At 45.4% G+C, this 21,803-nt stretch overlaps 1 protein-coding gene across 2 annotated transcripts in view; it reads left to right on the top strand.

Moving 5' to 3' along the window:
* The window catches only part of adgrb2 (adhesion G protein-coupled receptor B2), a 131,881-nt gene that overhangs the window by 55,182 nt on the left and 54,896 nt on the right, over positions 1–21,803 (top strand). The window contains exons 13-15 of one of the 2 annotated variants that reach the window (XM_078290315.1): positions 4,472–4,559; positions 5,658–5,760; positions 10,699–10,742. In XM_078290315.1, coding sequence (XP_078146441.1) covers positions 4,472–4,559; positions 5,658–5,760; positions 10,699–10,742 — 235 coding nt within the window. The remainder of the gene's footprint in view (positions 1–4,471; positions 4,560–5,657; positions 5,761–10,698; positions 10,743–21,803) is intronic. The other variant, XM_078290316.1, reaches the window with a different exon arrangement.

Here is a 21,803-nt window from a genome sequence, read left to right as displayed (position 1 = left end):
GAGGAGACAGTGGGCTCAGAAGCAGTTTCATCACATTTTCTCAAATATTCAACTCTGTCAGCAGCTTCTCTGTCTTGTCAGTTTTGGTTTTAGCTCACGAAGCTCCGGGGCGAAGCTACTCCTTAAGTTGTGCCGCACAATTTTTTGACTTGTTTTTGTTGTCATCCTTGCTCTCAGTCTTGACTCTCAGGCATATGATTCAGCAAACCTTTCGTCACCCCACTCAGCCATCACTCCACATTCAACACGCTCTTCAGCCAAGGTCAGACCGGGTCACCGACAGGAGTTAAGGCGCCTCAACCTGAATCCGAGCACGCTGAGGCAGATAGACGGCTTCTGAAGGACGCCAAAGGATAACGCAGAGAAGGAGTTGGACTGCGAAGAGGCCCTGGAGGGCTTCTCAAGTCGACGGCGGCCTTTCATCTGTGCAGAAGTGCGCCGCGTCCCCCTCGAGAGCACCGAGTCCTCGTACCATCCTAAAAAAGACGCCTCTTCGCCTTTAGCGACACAAGAAAGTTAACTGCTGTTAGTCTTAACTGCCGTGGATTTTTTCAGGGTTTTTTCTTTTTTCCTGCAGTAGTACCGCCAAAAAAACAGGCAAAGTGATCGTCTAAACCCACACCTAGAATAAAGGGAGAAAAGAGGAGGAGCATAGAGAGAGAAAGAGTACAGATAAAGGATAAAGGAAGAGGACACCGGGAAGCGTAGGAGCAAGAACCACAAAAAGAGAACGTTACAAAGGGAGACAGAGGGACAGAGCAGAATAGAAAAGAAAGCGGCTCATATGAGATAAGAGAATTACTGTGGCAGATGCCATCCCAGACCAACCCAGGCAAAGGTCACGTCCCGCAGGAAATTACACTGGCTGACTTCCTGTCTGGCTCCCCGCCCCCCTGCCCCAATTAAAGTTCAGAAAGGCTACAGACCGCGAGAGAAGAGCTGTCTCTGGACCCAAACTTGCGGGGATGACACCGCATCCCCAGCTCTCTTTGATTGGCATTGAAGCGTCCTGACCTCAACGCACCTCACCTCACGTCTCTCTCTCTCTCTCTCTCTCTCTCTCTTAATTACAGTATGTTCATTCAGCTAAGCTTCCCATCCACCCTGCCTCTATGCGGCGCCGCCTCGCAAATCAGCCGCGTCCCGGCCCGGGGAGGATTGTTGGTTTTTCGCATTTTATGGAACAGAATCAAGATCAGATATCTCAAAGGATGAATCTTGAGCTTAAATCGGAGAAGAAAAAAAAAAAAGGGGGGGCGGAAGCTACGGCTTGTTGAATGCTACTACGCCGTGAAGTATTCTCCTCAGCGCTTCTCCTTCACTTATCCTCTCCCTCTCTTTCACTTTGCTACATTTTATGCCTTTTTTCCTCCATCTCCGTTTTTGTCCATCATCCCCCCAAGTTGCTGGCGGTGAACGTCTTCCCTCTTGCAGCGCTTCTAGTGGAATATGAATGACTCAGGGCCGCGTATAATATGATGCCGATCGTATTGCCATTTTAACATACGCTATTCGGCAGATGCTTTTATCCAGATTGCCTTACAGTACCAGTGCGAGTGCATACAGTCAGTTAGTATTCTTGGCCCCAGTGGGAGCCTCTTCCCATTGGCAGTCGATGGGTTGAGGCCTCCAGTTGATTGCTATCTGTTTGTTTGGTTCATTTAACTTGTAATGAAAGCCTATTTCAGATGGACAGCTTAAACATGCTCATAAAGGCACATATTTAGGCGCAATTGTGTGTGTGTGTGTGCACACAAGCACACACACACACACACGCAGCCAGTTGATAGGTTCATGACTCGCTTCACTGGGCAGAGGCTGGGACTGTTATTCACTGATTCTCTAGGTGACAAACTCTCTCTCTTTCTGTTTCTCTCTTATTCTCTCACAAACACACACACACACAAAAATACTCTCTCTCTCACACACACACACACACACATACACATACAAGCAATGAATTCATATAATAGAGATGCCTTTGCTGGTACACGGCGATGGTCATACACTGTTAAATTTTAATTATTACTCAAGCTAGACTACAGTCCACATGAGCTCTCATCTCTTATTAATGGTTAGCTTTTAGATCAACAGCTTGCCCAGGTTAGAATAGGCTGTTATTAAATTAATAGAGATTTGATGAGGATTGTTAAATTATATAAGACGTTGAAATACAAATCATGAAGTCACTGACCCTATATAGCTACAATGGGAATCACATTACAGCCAATTAATTTTTCTGGGCTTGAGTATATTACCCTGCCAGTCCCTCATCTGGGCAAATGTAACGCTATTCTATTTTTATTTCTTAAGCATTTCTGTGCCCCGTATAGAAAAGTTAACAAAAAGACGAGAAAGCGAGGGAGGAAGGAAAAGAATAATTCACACGGAACTGCTTGGATTCTGCCTTCGATCTTTGATTAAAACCATAAAGTGTGGCTTTGCGTCAACTCCGAGCATATCTTTCCTGACAAATGACAGATTAAAGTTCACAGCTGGCGACTGGTGATTTCCCATTTAGCTGGCTTACAGCTGACCACCAATCATGTAGATGTTAAACAAGCGTGGGGTGACGAAAAGTCTGTTTGTGGGAAATTAAAGTTCGGTGATTGAGTGGTTTTGTGGTATTAATCAGCCCCATGTACCAACTATTGGTGTGCTGGAGTGTAGGAGTGCCCCCCGCCACACACACACACACACACACACACACACACTTCCTCAAACTGATTTACCATTTACCCACAATACACTGCCTTCCTCATTTGCATGCCTCTGCAGACGGTGTCCAATTAGGATCCATCACACTCACAGGCTTTCTCATGCCGACTTTGATCTTTTTTTTTTTTTTTTTGCTTTTTTTTTTGCCTCCTCACACTCTCACAATGACTTTTTTTTTTTAGTCAAGATCTTTCTGTTTCTCCCCCTTTCTCTCTTCCTCTGTATTACTTCTTAGGCAGCAGGCAGACAGATTTTGGATGAGTCACCCAGTATGTCTGATACGATCAGCCCCATCCCTCTCTTCCGCCCCCCCCCCCCTCTCCCTGCCTCTTCCATTGCTTGTCTCAACCTAAAAGGGCAGAGGAGAGAGAGGCATCTCTCCACATGAACTCTTTCCTCTCACTTCCCCCCTCTCTCCGCCTCCTTCTGCCGTCCCTCACTTGAGACAAAGTGACATTTACAGAGGGACACTGCCTCTCCTTGGGAACCCCTGCTCTTTTTAGTGAGAGAACACTGAAAGCAGACAGTGATGCAAGGCAAGAGAAAACATGAGGGGTTTGTAAAGAGGGACTGTTGAAAAGGGTGCAAAAGTTGAAAAGCGGGTTTGGAAATGAATGGCAACAACAGCAGAGGGGGATGAGAGAGACGAGGGATGAGGAGGAGCTGAAATGGGGGAGGAAGATGAAGGCAGAGGGAGGCGGTCTAGACAAGGGCGGGCTTTCAGACAACGCTTTGAGTCTGTCCTCCAGCTCATGCTGATTGGAGCGATGGATTTCTGGGTTTCAGAAATGAGGCGTCTGTACGAGGCAGGGCAGTGAGTAAAAAAGACCCAGATTGAGCCAAGCAGTAGGTGAGTCACAACAGCTGCTGAAAGACAGAAGAAATTGACACCAGTACTGTCTCCACCCACACAATGTGTAAAAACCTGGATCTTGGAATAGAGCCAGTGGCATATTTTCAACTTATCGCTTGGCAGAAGCACGATAAGTGTGTGTATGGAAAATGTAGCTGTCATATCACCCTTTAGGAAACCACTGACACCGAGTTAACTTGGCTTTTATTAATTGTTATAGTTCGATGTAGTCAACAAGACATTTATCACCGGCGGTTTGAAACTAAATTAAACTGAAATGATAAATCGATGAGACTGATGGAAGAAGTGTTTGTTTGCTTCACCAAATGAGACCATAATGTTTGCACTCAACTGATTTATTTCAAATTACCTATTTATCAGTCCAAGGTACCTCAAATTTGAGTTTGGTTAAACAGCCCTGCAGTCTAAGCTCATATTGAATGGTAGCACAGCAGGAATTCAGTCAAACTTAAGCTCCACCTAGCAGGCTATCTCCCAAACTCCTCTTCCTTAAATACTCCCAAGACAATCCCCACCTGCACACTGTTGTTTTTTTTCTACAAACCCAATTTGCTGTATTCTTGTTTATGCTTCTATTTCTTCCCCCCTCCGGTGTTCTATTAGTATTTGCTGCTGCAGCCCAGTTTCCCCCGCGGGGATCATTAAAGTCTCCTCTTATCTTTGTCTTTTAAATCAATCCCCGGCAAATGTGGCAGATGTGACTTTTCACCGCTAAATATAACTTTGTATCCCACAGGTCTTCAGCTGTCCCCTGTTGTCCAGAGAAACGTATTTTCTGCCGTACGATTATGCAACGCGGCAGGTGTTTCGGGCCACCCTTGGGTGTGTTTTTGGGCGACGCTGTGGAGCTAATCAGCTGCTGAATGTCCTGTGTTTCAGAGTCAGAGACGGAGTCGGAAGCTACGCTGTACTATGTGATCGGAGCCATCCTGTACAGGACGCTGGGCGTCATCCTGCCTGCACCAAAGTGAGTCCTTCTCCTGTGACCCGGTGTCTATTTGCTCTTTCTTTTTCAACATTTCAAACTCCTTCTACCCCTTCTGTTTTCTCCCCCCCTTGCCCTTTCTTCTGTTTCTGCATCCCTTCCTCCAATTCTTTCTCTATCAGTACCTGTTCGCGCCCCCCCCCACCCCTGTATTCTCTCTCTTATTTCTTTTTTTTCCCATTTTCAATTCTCTCTACCTTTCTATTTCTATGCCCTCTCTTCTGTCACTTCTTCCCTCTATCTAATTCCAACTTCCAATTCCCCTTCTGTCTTCTCTCCTATATCGTCTCTGTTGCCTCTCCTCTCCCCTCTCGCTCTGTCTGCCTAGTTATCAGACGAAAAGCCTTGGATCTCCAAAAAAGTACATCACTCAGGAATTGGAGATTTTTCTTTTTTTTTTCCTTTGGCATTGACAATCGCGTATTTTTTTGAAGTAAGTGGGTTTTGAATGGGTATGGGCCTAATGGGTCCTGGAACTTTAATGAAACTTTCACAAAAAAAAAAAAGTTCTGCGAAGTTACAAGGTTGTCAAATGGCTATTGTGCTGCGATGTTTGTGCTGGACTTCGGCTGTGTTATCCAGGTCAGCGCTCTTGGCTGTGGATGAGTAGGGCCTGTGTATAACCCTTTCCTCCCGAGCTGCTGAATGGTAATAGGTCCAAGGCGCTGTGTTTACTTAGGCGCCAGCTTTGGCTTTCTCTCTGTCTCATTAGTTTTTTTTTTTGCTTCGCTTTTTCTCCCAAACACACTCAAAAAGCCTCAAAAGCACTGCGGGGGAGTGGGCCGGGTATGAACTGTGTGTGTGTGTGAGTGCATGTGTCTGCGTCCATGCCTGCGTCTGTGTGTGTGTGTGTGTGTGTGTGTCTGTGTGTGTTTGTGTCTGTGAGTGAGACAGACAGCAAAAGAAAGAGGCTCACCAGCATATTCCATTATATTTCTCTCCACTGTGCAAAACAACATCAGACAAACAAATTTAAGTCAAACTTGAACATGCAGTACATTTCTCAAAAAATAACACCCTTCTCGCTTCTTTGTGTGTGTGTGTGTGTGTGTGTGTGTGTGTGTGCGTGTGTGTGTGTAGTCCCCCCGCGGTGATCAACTCCAAGATCCTGACGGTGACAGTGCGACCGGAACCACAACCCAGCGAACCCAAGGTGGTGGTGGAGCTGTCACCGCTTCTCAATGTGAGTATGAAAAACAACATTGTTTCCTTATTTCTTTTTTAAAAACTTCGACTAACCCAGGGAAAGTTGACTGAGCTCCATCCTCTTTCCCAGCAGCACCCGGCTTCACACTCACACAATTATACACACACACACACTTTTGTCTTGCTCGACAGCGCCTCGTTGCACCAGCAGTAGTTGTTGAGGGACTCATTCATTTTCCACACCTAAACCTTCCAATCACAAGTCTGATTAATTGTGCAAAGAATTCTCCAAATCTCAATTTAAACACCAACCAGTTCACTTCATGTGCATTAAAGAAAAAGGCAGTATGAAAATATCTTACATGCAAATTAAACCATATGTATCTTTTTCGAATCCACAGCTTTGCATCTTTTATCATATATATTGAGCGAGCTTTGGTCAGGAATATAAATTGGTTTCAGGCTTCCAGAAATTCCATTCTCCCAGCTGACCTCTTTCCCCCCCGGGTTCAGATGAAAGAGATCCTGCCGTATGCCATAAAGCGCCACAGTGCTCGGTGGATCGTCTGAATAAATGCAGGTCTTTTTGACTCCCTTATATTGCAGCGTCTCCTGACACCTATTCAGTTTATATTGCAGTGGAGTGTGTTATTATAAACGACTGGTGGAGTGTCTTCGGCGGAGAGGACTAAGTGCAAGTTTAATGAGAGGCACTATTCACGACCTCAATAAGATGTGGGTTTCATTAGCCATTCTTTGGTGAAAAGGTGGGCACAGTTTTGAAAATAATGTTGAATATTTAATGGTTCTCTATAGACAATACACACACACACACACACACACACACACACACACATACTGGGCCTGGAGTAACGTATAGATCTGCAAATGAAATGAGTATCGCACTGTGCTAACCAGGACCTGAGGGTCAATATTATTGCACAGTGCTTCATCATAAAGACTTTGTATTCATTCTCCATCCCTCGCCACTCCATCTCCCGCCTTTAAAACACCGATTCACTACATAATCGTGGTCTTCTCCTCGCCTCTCTCTTTTTTCTTCCTATTATTCTGCTTCATGTTGTCTTTTTTTCCCTGTCTGATATACCTGGCTGTCTTGAGCTGATCGCATCTGTCTCTTTATGTCTCTCTCTCTTCCTGCTATCATCTATCCCTGTCTCTTTCTCTTTTTTCTCCCCCTCCTCCTCCTCCTCCTCTCCCTATGACTTTTGAGCACGTTCGGCTGAGCAGAAGTAGGTTGTGCGCCCAATGTCAGGAGAGGATGTTGTCTTACAGTCTCCCGCTGGTCCTGGTGTGCCGTTGTGTACGGCGTACCTGAGGCTCCCGCTGAGGGGAAAGCGCTGCTCTGGCACACAGCACAGCACAGCACAACGCTAGGACAGTGTGCGGAGGGCAAATATACTTTGGCACATATGCATACCCACAGCCAGTGTTGGGGGAGCTGCTTTGAAAGTCTTATTTTACAAGCTACCAGTTACTTCACATGAAAGAAGTTGAGCTACAGCAAAAATCTCAAGAGAAATATCATTTTCTTAGCAGAAGTTACTTAGAAAAAGTGCTACTTTGTAAAAAAATACAAAAAAAATGAACGTATCTACATGTGCTATATCATATAATACAAAATTGCACGACTACAAGAAATACCACTGATTAGGATTGTATTTTATTCTAAATAAAGTACAAGGAATGATCACTGTGTACATAATGGCCACACTGTGACAGCTGCCTGCCTTAAACTAGAGTCTGGACGTAAACACAAACCAAATAACCCCATCTGGGACTGTGAGGACGCAGTGCAAGGAATGTTAATTTCATTTTGTATTTAATGTCTATCACAAAATGTAGTTAAACTACTAGTTTAATCACATGTAGTTAAACTACTCACCAACACCGCCCACAACAAGCACGCACACGCACACACACACACACACACAGTACATGCCTGTATTTGCATCCACACATGGTCACAGACACACAAACACATATAGAAATATGTATGTAGACACAGACACACACACATAACATACATATACACACACATGCACGCTGTACATGTATGCGTCTTATACACATAAACACACATACGCACAGAAACACACACACATACACATGCGCACACAGCAAATTCTTTCTTTCTTCAAAGGCATGAGTGTGAAGGCTATGTTCATTACTGCTGAGCTTTCCACTTAATCGCTTGGCCTGAAGCTGGTGGGGTAGCAATTGCTGAGCTACTGTGTGCACTGTGTGTGCGTGTGTACATATGAGAGAGCGAGAGAGAGCAAGAAAGTAAAAGAGAGAGGAGTGTCTCATGTCTTCAGCTGTAGGGGGTGTCGACCTTGGCCGGCGTGGCAACGCCCAGATGCTGAAGCGCTGCCGTGGCAACAGCTGCCGTGGGCTTCAGTCTCAGAGGGGGTGTGTGTGTGTGTGTGTAGGGGTCTCTGTACACGGTCGTGTCCTCACTGAGAGGACATCTGCTCTAGACTCCTCACACACACACACCTCCCCAGTGACCGCAGCAGCCCCCATGTGTGTGTAGTGTGTGTAGTGGCGAGTAAGAAGCGGGAGGGCAGAAAGCGCTGTGTCCCTACAGCAGACCAGTAGACCAGTAGACCAGATGCCAAGTGCCCCCCCACCCCCTCCCCTCCCTCCAGCCATCCTTCATCCACCCTTTCAGATTGTCAAAGGCACAGCTTTGGTAGGACTTATGATAATCAGCCATAAGCCTTTGTGGTTATTTAGCTGTAATCTACTTTACTTTCATCAGTCAAAATGCATCGCCCAGGTTGCTGCATTTCATTTTCAAAAGCAACATTCTTCCATGTGAGGTGGGAGGCTTTTAAGACTCCCTGAATCAGTGTGTCGTGTCGCTTTGTTACAGTAGCTTATTTCACCTGATTAGGTGCGGCGTATTCACAGCCAATATGTGTTAAGCATTTTACCCACACAAATGGCTACTCCGCGGGGTTCGCTGCATTGTGGAGATGTGCCTAGATACCTGGAAGAAAATGGCTGTTGCTTTTGAGAGTGCGAGAAGAAAGAGCTCTTTAGATACACGCCATTATTACCATGCATAAATGCAGTTGTTAGAGTCAGACACTCGTTGCTCCCTTTGAGAGGCGTCAGTGGAGCAGACACTGTCATTATTCGACGTGTCAGCGTTAAAGAGGAGGCAGACATTGTGGGAGTACATGGATGTCACTCCTGATGGAGCCCGCTGTAGCGTACGCTAGGGCGCCGTGCCCGCTGATTGATGGCTGAATGCTAACAGAGCCCGCCACGCTAATGCACGCCCAGGGACAGCTAATGTCGGCAACGCCCGTCTGCATGGGAGCCAGAACAAAGCGTTGTCATCCATCAATCTGTGTCGGCTAGCCTCTGATCCTGTATGGGTACATAAACGTCGCGTCACCCCCCTCCCCACGGGCCCGGCCACGCCGAGATCCCGGGATTCACCAATTTGAGAAAGAATGCAATGGAGGGAAAGGTCCTGCCCCTGAAGAAGGAGCCGACTCATTCGTAAGAGATCAATTATGATCCTTACAGAGGTAGAATAGGAGGGGTCACCTTGCCTTTAGAGAAGAATCCTGAATCATCTCCTCGTCCACCCCTTCATTTAAAACACTGATGATATCCAGAAACATTTGCTTTTTTGTTTAAGTCTTCTCACTCAGGAAGAGGTAATTTTCTTTTAATTTCCCTTAGGCTGCAGTGAGTCTACTTAGAGTGGACATCATCCTTTTATCATGGATCCAACCCACTGGCTTTGAAATGAATGCTATAATCCCCTTTACCATTAGGGGGAGCTCCTCCATTCATATTAAGCTCAAAGGCAAGCTGCTTAATGCAGGGCCCGGTAAGGACCAGCAGATTGGTACAGAGAAGGATCCATTTTCTCTGTAAGGTTCTGGATGGTGGGTACCTGATATAGTTAACAAGATGGCTGACCGGTCTCACTCTGTAGCACCAAGAGAGTTTATTTGTCAATAGGTGGGGTCTCTCCTAGTTTCACTCAGATTAGGATTGGAGTTACTCATTGTGTCAGCTCTAAGGCAAGAGTTGGAGAGTTTTAATGCCTTTGATGAAGGAATAAATATCTTCGATCCGGTCAAGGAACTCACAGAGCCCAGTTAAAATCAATCACGATCCAATTCTTTTTCAAACGGGCCGTACAGGTGGAAAAGGGCACAGACGGGGCTCTAAAAGTGATCAATTGACCGGTCGCCGCTGATCACCGGTGGAACGAGTCCAGATGAGTCAATTAGAGATATTGACCCTCTGATCGATTCACTGATTGAGTCGCGGCGGGTCTTCCTTTGCCACCACGCGTCACTGGGCTGCGATTACCAGATGAATCACCTGCTGGTCAACTGCCGCGCATTGGCTTTTGGCTCCAGCGAGTCGATGGATTAAGAGTGAGCTGATGGCGAATCGGCCGGCGTCTCGACCTTTCTGAGGGTCCTCCTGGCTTTCTTTTTTTTTTTTTTTCTTTTTTGTCTTCCTAAACCGGTGCCAGGAGTTCACACCGGGACATTTATGAACCTTGCCTCGCTGTGTATTATTGCGTATGAAATGACTCTTCCCTTTCTGTCTCTCGCTCTGTCGTTCCGTTGCTCACACACCTTCTGTCTTTCTCCTCCAGCGGTAGCTATTTGCTGCACTGTCCTCCGGCGATGACTCTTTCTCCATCACTCCACTCCACCCCCCCCCCCCCTCCCCTCCCCTCACCCCCCCACCCCCCCACCCCCCCATCTCTCTGTCTCAATCTTTCTCTTTCATTGTCTGTTTACCTCTCTCCATCGCCCATGCAGCATCACTCTTTCTCCTCTGGCAACGAGCTATTCTGTCTTCTCTCTGTCTGCCTCTCCCACTCATCCTCTCGACTGGCAATAACAGTTTATCTTCTCTTTCCCTCTCACTGCCCCCCCCCCCTCCCTTCCCCTCCCTTATCTTGCAGGGTACATCGGATCCTCAGTGCGTAGTCTGGGACTATGGCAACCCGTAAGTCACTTTGAATGATTCTGATACTGTGTGCATATGAATGTGTGGTGCATGTGTGTGTCTGTCAGTGTATGTGTGTGTGTGTGTGTGTGCGCGCATCCCATCGCATGTGCCCGTGCCCAGTCGGCTTCCTTCATTTCATTAATGAACTGAAAACGGCCTAATGAAGTTCCCTGCCTCAGTGTTAATTAAATTAGTCAATGAGAACAAACACCATTCTCTCTGTGTTCTTAAGTGTTCAAAAGGAACGTCACTCAGAACGCTCTTCCTCAGCACAGCAGGTTTTCTTTTGTCGGCGTTCCCTCTTTCAATCTTTTATTTTACTGAGCTTCGCTTTGCGCAATCACACCACTTTGTAGGTTCAATTTGCAGTCGTGTGTTGCATTTTGCATCGGAACATTCGATTGAACCTCGTCCGTGTAGTTGGGTCTGAAGAGACTGTTAATTACTCGCGCAAATCCACGGCCCGAAGCCTCAGTTTCTATCTAATGGGCTTTCTCGCATTCGTCTATGTAGGCCACTGACTCATTGACATTGTTGACTGTGCATGCATGGTGGAATAGCCAGTGAACTACATAATGTAAACCAGGACAATTGACTATGTCTGTTATTGCCATTAACCCACATAGCGATTGCACATTTTGTCAATAGCAGTCATGCTGAACTTGCATGCTCAGAACCATTAAACCAGGGTTTGGTTCCAGCTCACGGTCTCATTATGTTCTTCACTATCACTTCAATGGTCCATATGTTCTACCCATGCCAATACAATTAAACACTTGATTTGTGCCTATTCACCTGATGCTCTTATGTAGAGTGACTTACAATGAATGAGCAGGTAGGGGTTCAGCGTCTTGCTGAAGGACACTTGAACATAACAGATGGCTGTTCCGGGGATTGAAGCTGTGACCTTTAGATCACAAGGCCGTCACTCTAACCGCTAGGCCTCCCTGCCGCCAGACTGGAAGACAGATGACAGAAAAGCGCCGGTCTTTTCAGCTTTCCCGTCGAGGGCCCGCTAGTTCATCCCGTTTCAATTCAAGGGACGCTCTCCTGTGGCCAAAGCAAACAATGGGCGCAGGTTCACAGAGAGAGGATAAGAGATTGTAACTTATCAAACTAGCCCTCCCCATCAAGGAGAGGAAAAATGCTCTGCAAAGTCAATTAACTAGCCGGCAGATTACTAGCGCAATCAAATTAAATTCCCCGACATTATGAGGGCAGAGAGCCAAGCCGCATATAAAGTGGCGGGATGGGGGTGATGTCTATCAACCAAACATACTCAAACTCGGAGGAATGTGGAAAACATCCAAATGTGTTTGCCAGGGATTAGGTAACATATAATCACAGCAAGCCAAGTTTGCAGACACACACAGAAGGGGGCATGTGCACACACTAACACACACACACACACACACACACACATACAGAAATCATAGAAATATGTATTCAAGCCAGAACTGACCTGACCAAGACTGGGGTCAAATTGAATTCAGGGTTTGCAACATAGGAAAATACAATGAGCCTAAAAGCATAGACATTTTAAAGTCAATTTAATATACTTTTCTGTGATTTATCTAGCGTTATCTAAATTGCTCTGAGACTATGAAGCCCAGCCAACTGCTGCTCTTAGTTACAACCGAAGCTATGAATTATTTGCAAAAATCTGTTTGACACCGGTCTAATTCATCCACATGCACAAACACACACGCAAGGACACACACAAGGACGCCTGCACCGGGACCGGAGCGCCATGAAGTATGTATGAAGCGAGTGCGCGCTGTAGGTACTGTATGTCTGCGCTCCTCTGCGCGCCTGTCTGTGCGGCGCAGTCGGCCTCGACCGGAGCCGGGCGGGAGCGCGCCGTCGATACGGGGGAAAGAACATGTTGTACAAAGCAGCCGTTTGTTTGCCGGAGGATATCACCTCTCTCAACCTGGCTGTCTCTCCGACTGAGCCGCGGGCTTTGAGGTTGAGCGGGAGACAGACAAGAGGTGGAGAATGTATAGATAGCAGCGCGGAGGGAGGGCGAACACAACAGCAGCCCAGACGGAAAGCAGGGGGAAAGCAACTCGGTGGTGGAAAAAATAACTTGCTGCATCTATGTACTGCACACTGAAAGTATATTGCATGCAGGCAAATGCACACACATACGGACAGTGCTATATATGTGAGTGCCCCGTTGATTGTTGTAACGCACACTTGGGTAATGTACACTTACTCGGGGATTAGGGATCGCATGGAGACTCAAATCTCTAAAGCCTATTGTCAATCCCTACACGGTCGTCTGTGCGCGTGGTTTTTTTTTGTGCCGTGTTTAGAAATCCGCGAGCAGTTTCGGCGGCAGCTCCCCTCCCGTTTGAGCTCGCTCAGCTGGCTAAGTTGGCCAACAGTTTGTGGCACTCACAGTTCATCTCAGTATTTATGTGTGAGTGTTTATTTATTTATTTTGCCCCTAACAGGCCCATATGTCGGCACCATCTGCCCGCCCAAATCGGTGCGCTCGCCATCCCTCACTGTCTTCCCCCCGTGCGCCCGTCTCCTCAACCTACTCTCAACCTGTTTTCATTTGCCTCACCAGCCCAAATAGACGCTGTTCAGTTTCACTGCCCGTAAAAGTTTTACTGGATTCGGGGACCGGGAGCTCGGCTTGCTGGAGGCAGAGGTGGCTGTTAAGTGTCAACCTTTACATCTTCTGAGCATGTTTGGAAGAGGGATACAGGGCGATTCAGCGCTGGGCGTAGAGTGGTAACTGTTGGGAGGCATAGACTGGAAATTAGAAATGGATAAGAAATTATTTATGTCGTCAATTTTCTGTCTATGCCTCTAAACAATACAGGAGTCGCCTGGGAAGACTGCACTGGATACTCTCTCCTCTTCTAAACTTCTCTCTCTGTCTCTCTCTCTCTCTGTCTGTCTCTCCCTCTCTCTCTCTCTCTCTCTCTGTCTCTCTCTCATGGTCATGGTGCCTGACCTTGCCTCTAGCATCTCTCTGCTATGACCCTCCACTATGCCCCAGTGTGGGGTAACTGTCCGGACCCCCACTGACACACACACACACACACACTATGCTATGGAACACTTATCTTCTGCCTGCTGCATTATAGATTACTGTATAAGCGCCACTCCCAGATGTTTCTACAACGGCTTCTTTTTCAATCAGAACAAATTACTTTTCTCTTTGGAGGCATCCATAAAATATACACTGCGCTACTCAAAAATGTATCTGTACATCACTCATTCATTCCGCTGTATCTCTCATCAGCGCGGAAGCAACATAATAATGCAAATGGAAAAGCTCAAATGGCCATGCATTATCCATAGGCAGCGGGGCAGCTGAGCATTGGCTCTATGTCACATTTTAAAGTGTGCTTAAAAATATGACCCAGTAGATAGAGAGACCTACAATATACAGTTTAGAGAGATGGATGACAGTAAGCCTGTGTGGGGGTGAGGGTCACTTAATCCCATTTCTAATCCCCGGTGGTCTTCGGCTTGATCGGGGATCAGTGGTTAAAAACCCAGGCTACCCCTCCCCACACACACACACACACACACCATCCACCACTGCCACAGAGTAATAATGGCCTGGTGTGCAGCAGAAGTCTCTCTAACATCCTCAATCTGACACGGTAGATTGAGACCCGCCTTTGGGCGCAGACGGATCTGGCAGTAATATCAGCTTTGGCACTGGCAGGTCTCAACCTTATACGAAGTAAAAAGTCAAAGGCAAATGCCGCACACTGCCAAAATAGCTGGAAATAAATCTAGCCAAAATGTAATCGCATTTACTTACAAAAAGCCATAGTGCCAAGTCTTGACCTTAGAGTGATGCACACTACTTCCCCATATTGGCAGTCGAGTGTCAAGTGAGGCATAGACCATCCGACACTTGTTACTCTCCTCTGAAATAAAAAAATAAAGAAATAAATGAAGTGTGTTGTTTCTCGCCCTTGGTGCTCTTTGGGGTGCCTCACTGCAAAAAAATATCTGTTTTAGTAAGTCATTTATCCTTATATTCAGTCTTAAAATACAAGACAATTTCACTTGTTCTACCTACTCCATTCAACTTATTGAACCAAGTGATAATATCTTTAAACAAGAGAGATCACTCCACTAGTATCAAAGTAATGATCTAAATTGATTTGCATTGGAAACAAGGGAAATTGTGTCACACCACCGGCTAATTTTTTCACTTGTTTTAAGAAAAATATGACTTTAAGACTTTAAATGGCTTGTTAATATGGACATTTTTTGCAGTGTATATCTGACGACAGCCACAACTCGTCATCTGGATGCAAAATAACCACACAGATTATACAAGTAATAGATGTCTTGGTAATCATACTTATATTACCAGCAGGTATTTTTAGCCTTTAATTTCCATTGCCAGGCCACGCTCCGTGTGTATCCATCTACAATCTAATTTACAGTAGGCTAATCATAATAATGATATAATGGGATCATTCTAGGCAGTATTATCCCCTTAGGAAATAGCAGATACTTCCGGCTTAAACTAGGCTTCTTAATGTTTACCTCTGTAGACGGTAGCAATGCATTCCCCCTGCTTTATTATTTAACCCTATGAGGTTCACTAGTCTCCACTGGCTGCAACACACAAAACAAACACAAAATGCTAATTTCTCTACTTCATATGTATGCTGTACTAGTGCAGTGATCTGTTTTATTCTGCCTTGTTTCAAGGCTTTGACACTTGTTTCTAGGCAAAGTCAAACTGCCCTGGAAGTTGAGAACAAGTTGAATTATCTCACCTCATTGGTATATTTTCTTTTTACAATGTAAAGTTTTAACATTGAAACTGAATGATACCAAAGGACTTGTTAAAATGGACCTTAAACCACCTGTTTTCAAAACGTCTGTGTGCATTTCTTCCTCCTCTTTACCCTGTCGTCACAAACGCATATGCAGAAACTCACACACAGACACGCAGAAACGTGTGTGTGTGTGTGTGGGGTGGTGGGAGGAGGAGGGAGGAGGGTGTGTTGGGGGGGGGTGTTAGAGCTTGCTCCACTTTTCCATCTGACAGAGCAGAAGGGATCAGGACTGTGTCAAACAGCGAGCCAGCACGGCGTGAGGGAGCGGGCCAGTATAGGGCTTACGCGGGCTCTGCCTCCATAGGGCACTGCAGACGTGGACAGACTCTCAGCTGCTTTCCCCTGCTGCCTCAACAGTCCCGGAGAGAGCGGGTCAACAAGTAGCTTTGGGTTCTCTCCTCGAAGACGGCAGGCTTTAGAGCAGGTCTGCTGCCTTTACATGACGGGAACAGATTCGAGGTCAGGTGTAAGTAGCAAAGCCTACAAGTGCGGGCTCGAGATATGGTTTCTTTCTTGGCTGCTGGACTTTTCTTGGATTAAGTGTGGGCTGCTCGCACTTCAGAAAAGTTCGACGTTATAGAACGGGTCAAGAGGTTTTTTTTTTTAAGTAGGTTGTTTATTTTGAGGTCGGTCTCGCTTTACCTTATGCACCATTATTATTGATTCCATCATCATGTGACCAGCGGGGGTGGAATGGAGCAGCGCGTGTTACCGTATGGCCGGGGATAGCTTTTTAGATTTGAAGCTGCTTCCCCCTGAGTGTAGTCTTGGACGGAGATGAAGTTCAAGAGGATTTTTTTGGTGATTAGTGTTTGGAGTTTAGAGCAGAAGCAGTGAAATACAAGACTTGCGCCCTGCTGACTGTTGGAATACGCTGCCTCTTCATCGCCGGACCTGCAGAGTCTGTGAGTGCCACTGGGTGAGTAACAGTTGTGCCTCCTTAACATGAATTCTGGGTCATTTTTTCTTACTGCTGGGCTAAGATCTCTTGGCTGATTTTACGCCGTGAAAACAGACAATCTTACACGTAACCTCCTGTTAAGCGCAGCATTTGCCTCTCCCACCCTCATCTTGTTGACTCGCACATTATCCTCTTTGCTCATGCTGCTGCTGGAAGTAGGCTGGGAGGGCAGTGTGTTAGCGCTTTATGCTCCCCTTGGCCTTGAGAGCCTTCTTTGAGCCCCTGGCAACATGCTTGGAATACGTCCAGTTTATTTTTGTGAGATTCTTCTACTTTCCCCTATAAGATGCTACTTCTGCGGTTGCAAAAAAATTGGAAAAAGATTTTCAATATTGCTTTGCAAATTAGGACGGATAATCCATTTTCTGTGGGAGCCATTTTCTTCCCAAGCCGGGCGGCGTGCCGTCCGTGTTAACACAGAGCGCAGGCGACCAGAACGGCGGGCCATTTATGGCTGCGGCGGAAGCCCCGTGTATCTCCGCTTTCCTGTCTGCTCACCAGCTAGCACACCAGGAAGAAAGATAATCCCAGGAAAGAGGCTTATAAATTAGCCCATGGCCATGCCAGAGAGCAGAGGGTGGCGGTGGAGGTCAGTGACAAAGCATCCTCACACGGGAAACAGGGAGCGAGCTGGTGGGAGGTATTGTGTGACAGTCTCACATGACACCAGTACCAAGAAAGACAAGCAGGATTAGGCAAGGACGGCACGTGCGTCTGCATTAAAGACCTTTTCAAACTTCCATCTAAAAGCAAGTGTATTAGAGATTGATAAACATGCCCTTGGGTAAAGCAGGTATAAACTAGCTCTATGCAATTCCATATAAATACTTCCTGCTATTCAGATGTCTGGGCCGGTGAATGGCTCCTGCAGTAAGCTCATTTCACATTCGTTCTTTTCATATTGATGCGGCCACAATAGCGACGCGCGCCGGATTGGAAGGGATTTATAATTCATATATTTCCCCTGAATCATTCCGTGACACACGGGACTCTGACCACAGCAATGAATATTTCACATTTGAGCTACTGCAACAGACATAATATTTAGAAAGATAAGCTGTGCTGCTTTGCCGCGCAGAGGCGCTCCTAACATGCGCTAAGTAATCTGCGGCATGTTGTTACGGTTATAAGACCCATCTTTACATCAGTCACTGGAACGCGGAGCAGAAAAGAGAGTCTGTGCTCGGTTCCTACAGTTAATATCTAGGTCAGATACATTTATGCGTGCGCACGCCCGCAGACAGACGCACAAAAAGGCGAGCATATGCACGCATTACTTATTGACACGTCCGCCGCACGGTTCCATGGCAGAAAGTGAGCGAGCGCTGGCCAGCCCTGCATGATAGGTGGCGCGACATGCTGAGCGACTACAGACGATTTGTGTCACGTGAAGATTTGCTCCAGTGACTTATAGCCACACAGAGACACTTCCCTCAAGCTCTCGGCCAGACATATGGCGTAATACACATTTTATCTCATGCACCCGGTAAAGGTCAAGGTCAAGGTAATCTTCGCTGTCTCACAGAGAGGAAAGTGTTGTGCAGACAGCCATGGACATTCAGACAATACATACATAAGGACATTTACATCAAATTAGGAGGGAAATGTATATAAAATCAAGATAAATGTTTCTCTAAAGTGCAAGTGAATGAGTAAAAACACTGTGGCAAATTAAAAACATTGTAGCCAATATAAAAAGACTGAAAGATTGGCTATTGAAGTCTAGAATTCTGCACAATGATAGAATGAATAATTAAATCTGTTCAGTCTGTTCTTAAATCTGTGAGTCTATACTGAGAACCTGATTGCAGCAACTAGAAAGTCTGGTATAAGGATATCCAGAGTCAATGGAAGCATCTCTCCCTATATTGTTAAGTTATGGCTTGACATTACATCATTATGTTCAGTATATTATTATGCATTATATTTGTTGTTCACAGACCTACATGTCAGGGTCCAAGAAAAAGAGAAAAAAAAAAAAGATATACAGGCCACCCGATGCGCAAATCTTTTCAGTTAACTGCAGAACTACTCCTAATTTGCCTAATTCAGAGTGGCCATTACAACATGTTCAAATACAATTTTAAAATATGCGCGCCACTTCAATGCACTTTAGTTTACTTACATCTTGTGTTTGAACTCTGTTTTCAAATCCAGAAATGGAAATCAACCGGCATGCCTAGAAGATAAAATTCCAAAAGAGAATGATTTATTTTCTGCCTGTCATGTTACCTTATGAGGAATGCATATTTGATACGACATCTAATACAGTTGTTCCATTGTAACTCCATGTACTGCTGCCCCTTGGTTTAGACATCTCATAACTCAAATTCTGTTAAGAGGAATGGGAAATATTGCAGTTGTGAATAAACTACTTCACCAGCGTGAATTATGCCCTAAAATTTTTGGCTATATTGAACTTTCTGCCCCTGTGTTCTGTTATGTTTACACATAATAACACATAATGACACATAATGACACACAACGGCCGTTTTGGCACTGTTTGGAAGGTGATGGCAGATTTTGCAGAGAAACTGTATTCCCTCTGATTTGCTCTGCCTTGACGGTGAATTTACCTTTATTACTGACAATTATTCTCTAATTCATAAAGCCAATAAATGCCTCCTCTCTTCACACTCATGCCTTATCCACACAGATCAGCTTCATCATTGGCGATGCGTTGGTTGTTTAGGTTTGCGGCTATGTGCTATTTTTCCCGGCAGTAATGAATGAATGGGTTTAGTTGATGAGGAATTGAATTTTAAATAGGCGAACGTGGGGTGTTTCAACAGTGGCTAATTGTGGGAGTTGATGGGGTGTGGATATGAAGCTTGTTCACATACAGTACGCACTAATCCACCGCTGTTCGTGATTTATGACAACAAGCATGCGATGTACGCGTGGTGATGTACGCAGCATTTAAAAAAATCAGAGAGTAAAAAAACAATATGCAGGTTTCCTGTCGCCTTAGCCTGCTGTGTCTGTGATGCTGGTGTACAGTCATGTGATGTTCCACTTATGTGATCGCACCCCCATCTGCGTCCACTTGAGGCCCCTTTTCTCCTTCAGCCTTCATATCTCTTTCTACTATAATAGACTCTTTCCTGCCCCCGGTCCTTCTGGCTTATTAGCTCTCTGTTTGGAATGTGCCTCCCCATCCCTCCCTCTGTTTTGGCCATTGAACGCACAACAGAGATTTCTTTTCAAAAGAGAAAAGGCTCATCAAAATAGCACGTAATCTCTGTGACAATTTTCCCCATGACTGCAAAATATGATAAGTTGAAAACTCAACCGGTTTCAACTTTCCTTTTTAAGATTTCATAGCAGTTTGGCTTGAAAACAATGAGGCATCTTCTGCAAAATGAGGATGCAACTCTCTGTGATTGACATGCTGTTGATTTGCATCTATCTGTGAAATCCTTTTGTCATCGCTCAATGCTTTCTTCATCTCTCTTTCTTCCAGTTTCTCAGTTTTTTTTCTCCTCTGTAACTACTCTGCTTCACTGCCCTCCAGCCTGACCAGTGATGACACACAGGCAAATATTTTACACAAATTTGACAGCCCAAATAAGTAATGAGAAATAGAGCAGTGGGCAGAGGGCAAAATGTTAAAATACTATTTAAACTCACACATTTCACAGTAATGCAAAGTGAAAACTGATTAAACAACAGTGTTGCGCTACAAACTCACATTGGTTACTCAGCAACGCTGACATCTTCATTGTAATCAGCTTTGAAATTATGAGGCAGCTAAAATTAGCTGACAGTGTTACTCCTCGTTTCAACATTGATAGGAATGAAGAAGTGAATTTTCCCATTTAAAATAGGGGGAATTGAGTGTGGCTCTTGTTGGACCGCATCACACTGCCCGCCATTGTTGCAAAATGACTGAATGATGTTGGAACATTGCTGGAAAAGTTAGCAACCGGTTAACCTTGACTTGATATGAAATGGCTGTTACCTGGCTTCCGATGAAGGAATAATACGTTTTCTCAAAGTATTTGTCTGTGTATCTTAACATTTAATCTACAATTTTCTCTATCTTCTTCATCCCTTGTTACCTTACATTATGTCTTCTTTGCCTGCCCAAGGTCAATTCTCGCCTGATGAGAGGCCTGGGCCAACACATCACTATTCATTTGTCTTTACGTGCCGGGCAGAGGGAGGGGGTATATTCCCAGCCGCTTGACTTCCATTCACCTGAATTCCCTGCTTTCAGCCCCTCCATGTTAAGAATTCAAAGCATGGGCAACCCTTTTTTGTTTCTTAATGGGGAGCAATTGGCTTACATAGCGCTGCCCTTTCAGTCAAGAGTCAATGTCAGTTTAATCTCAGTTGAGCTAAAAGGTCAAATTACGCTGTTGTTCAGGAAGTGTTTTTCCCTTTTTCACCAACTGCCACAACATTATTCTGTTAGCAATTATCACATGTCTCATACAGCTGACTAGATAGGGAGACATTTCACTATATTACTGTAATGGTCACTGTTTCTAAGTGTTTGAAAAATAATTTCATCACATGAAAGCCATAGTATCCATGAGTATGTACAGCAGCTCTTGGCTCAGGCTGATCAGAGTGAGCTGCGGTCATTCCCTTATGTGCTGGGGGATAACTACCTGTCAAAACCAAGCCAGCTCCTGCATTTATTAATAAAACTTTCTGCTTTGCCAAAGTCAAGACCAAACAACAGATGTGCTGATTATCCCAGTGCTAGCTCGCTGGTTGTTGTTGTGTATATTTACTCATCGTAGCATTTTTTGGGTAATGCCAGGTTGATATCCTTGCAGAATACATCTGGGATCTATAGCCTGTAAGCCAACTATGCCGCTATGTACACAGGCTTGTATATCTGGAACCTGTGTGCCTTGATAAGAGGGGTGGGCAGCTGCAAGCTCATTCATCAGCTATAACAAAAGTAAAACAAAAGCCACGTCCTTTTAATCTTTACTCACCCGCCAAGCCCGACGGGACCCACAGCAAGAGTCACTGTGGTGGATCTGCAATAACAAAGATTAGGGTCGTTTCCAACTTTACGGGTGAAATAAAACGGAAAGTCAAAGTTGGCTTTTTGCTAAGAGGCACCGATGCCAGCAGTCCAGTGCCAGCTAAAATAGATGAGGGTCAGCGGCCAATTAAGCTAAACTCCAGCAGCTACAACAATGGGGTCACACAGAGTTTGTGTTTGTGTGTGTGCATGTGTGTGTTGGTGTAATCTTCACCGCCCCCCTGTTGTGAGCTATCAGACAGTTTCTCAATAGCCCAACA

The sequence above is a fragment of the Centroberyx gerrardi genome, chromosome 19, assembly GCF_048128805.1.
Source record: "Centroberyx gerrardi isolate f3 chromosome 19, fCenGer3.hap1.cur.20231027, whole genome shotgun sequence".
In the NCBI taxonomy this organism is placed as follows: Eukaryota; Metazoa; Chordata; class Actinopteri; order Beryciformes; family Berycidae; genus Centroberyx; species Centroberyx gerrardi.
This window is presented reverse-complemented; position numbering and strand designations above follow the sequence as displayed.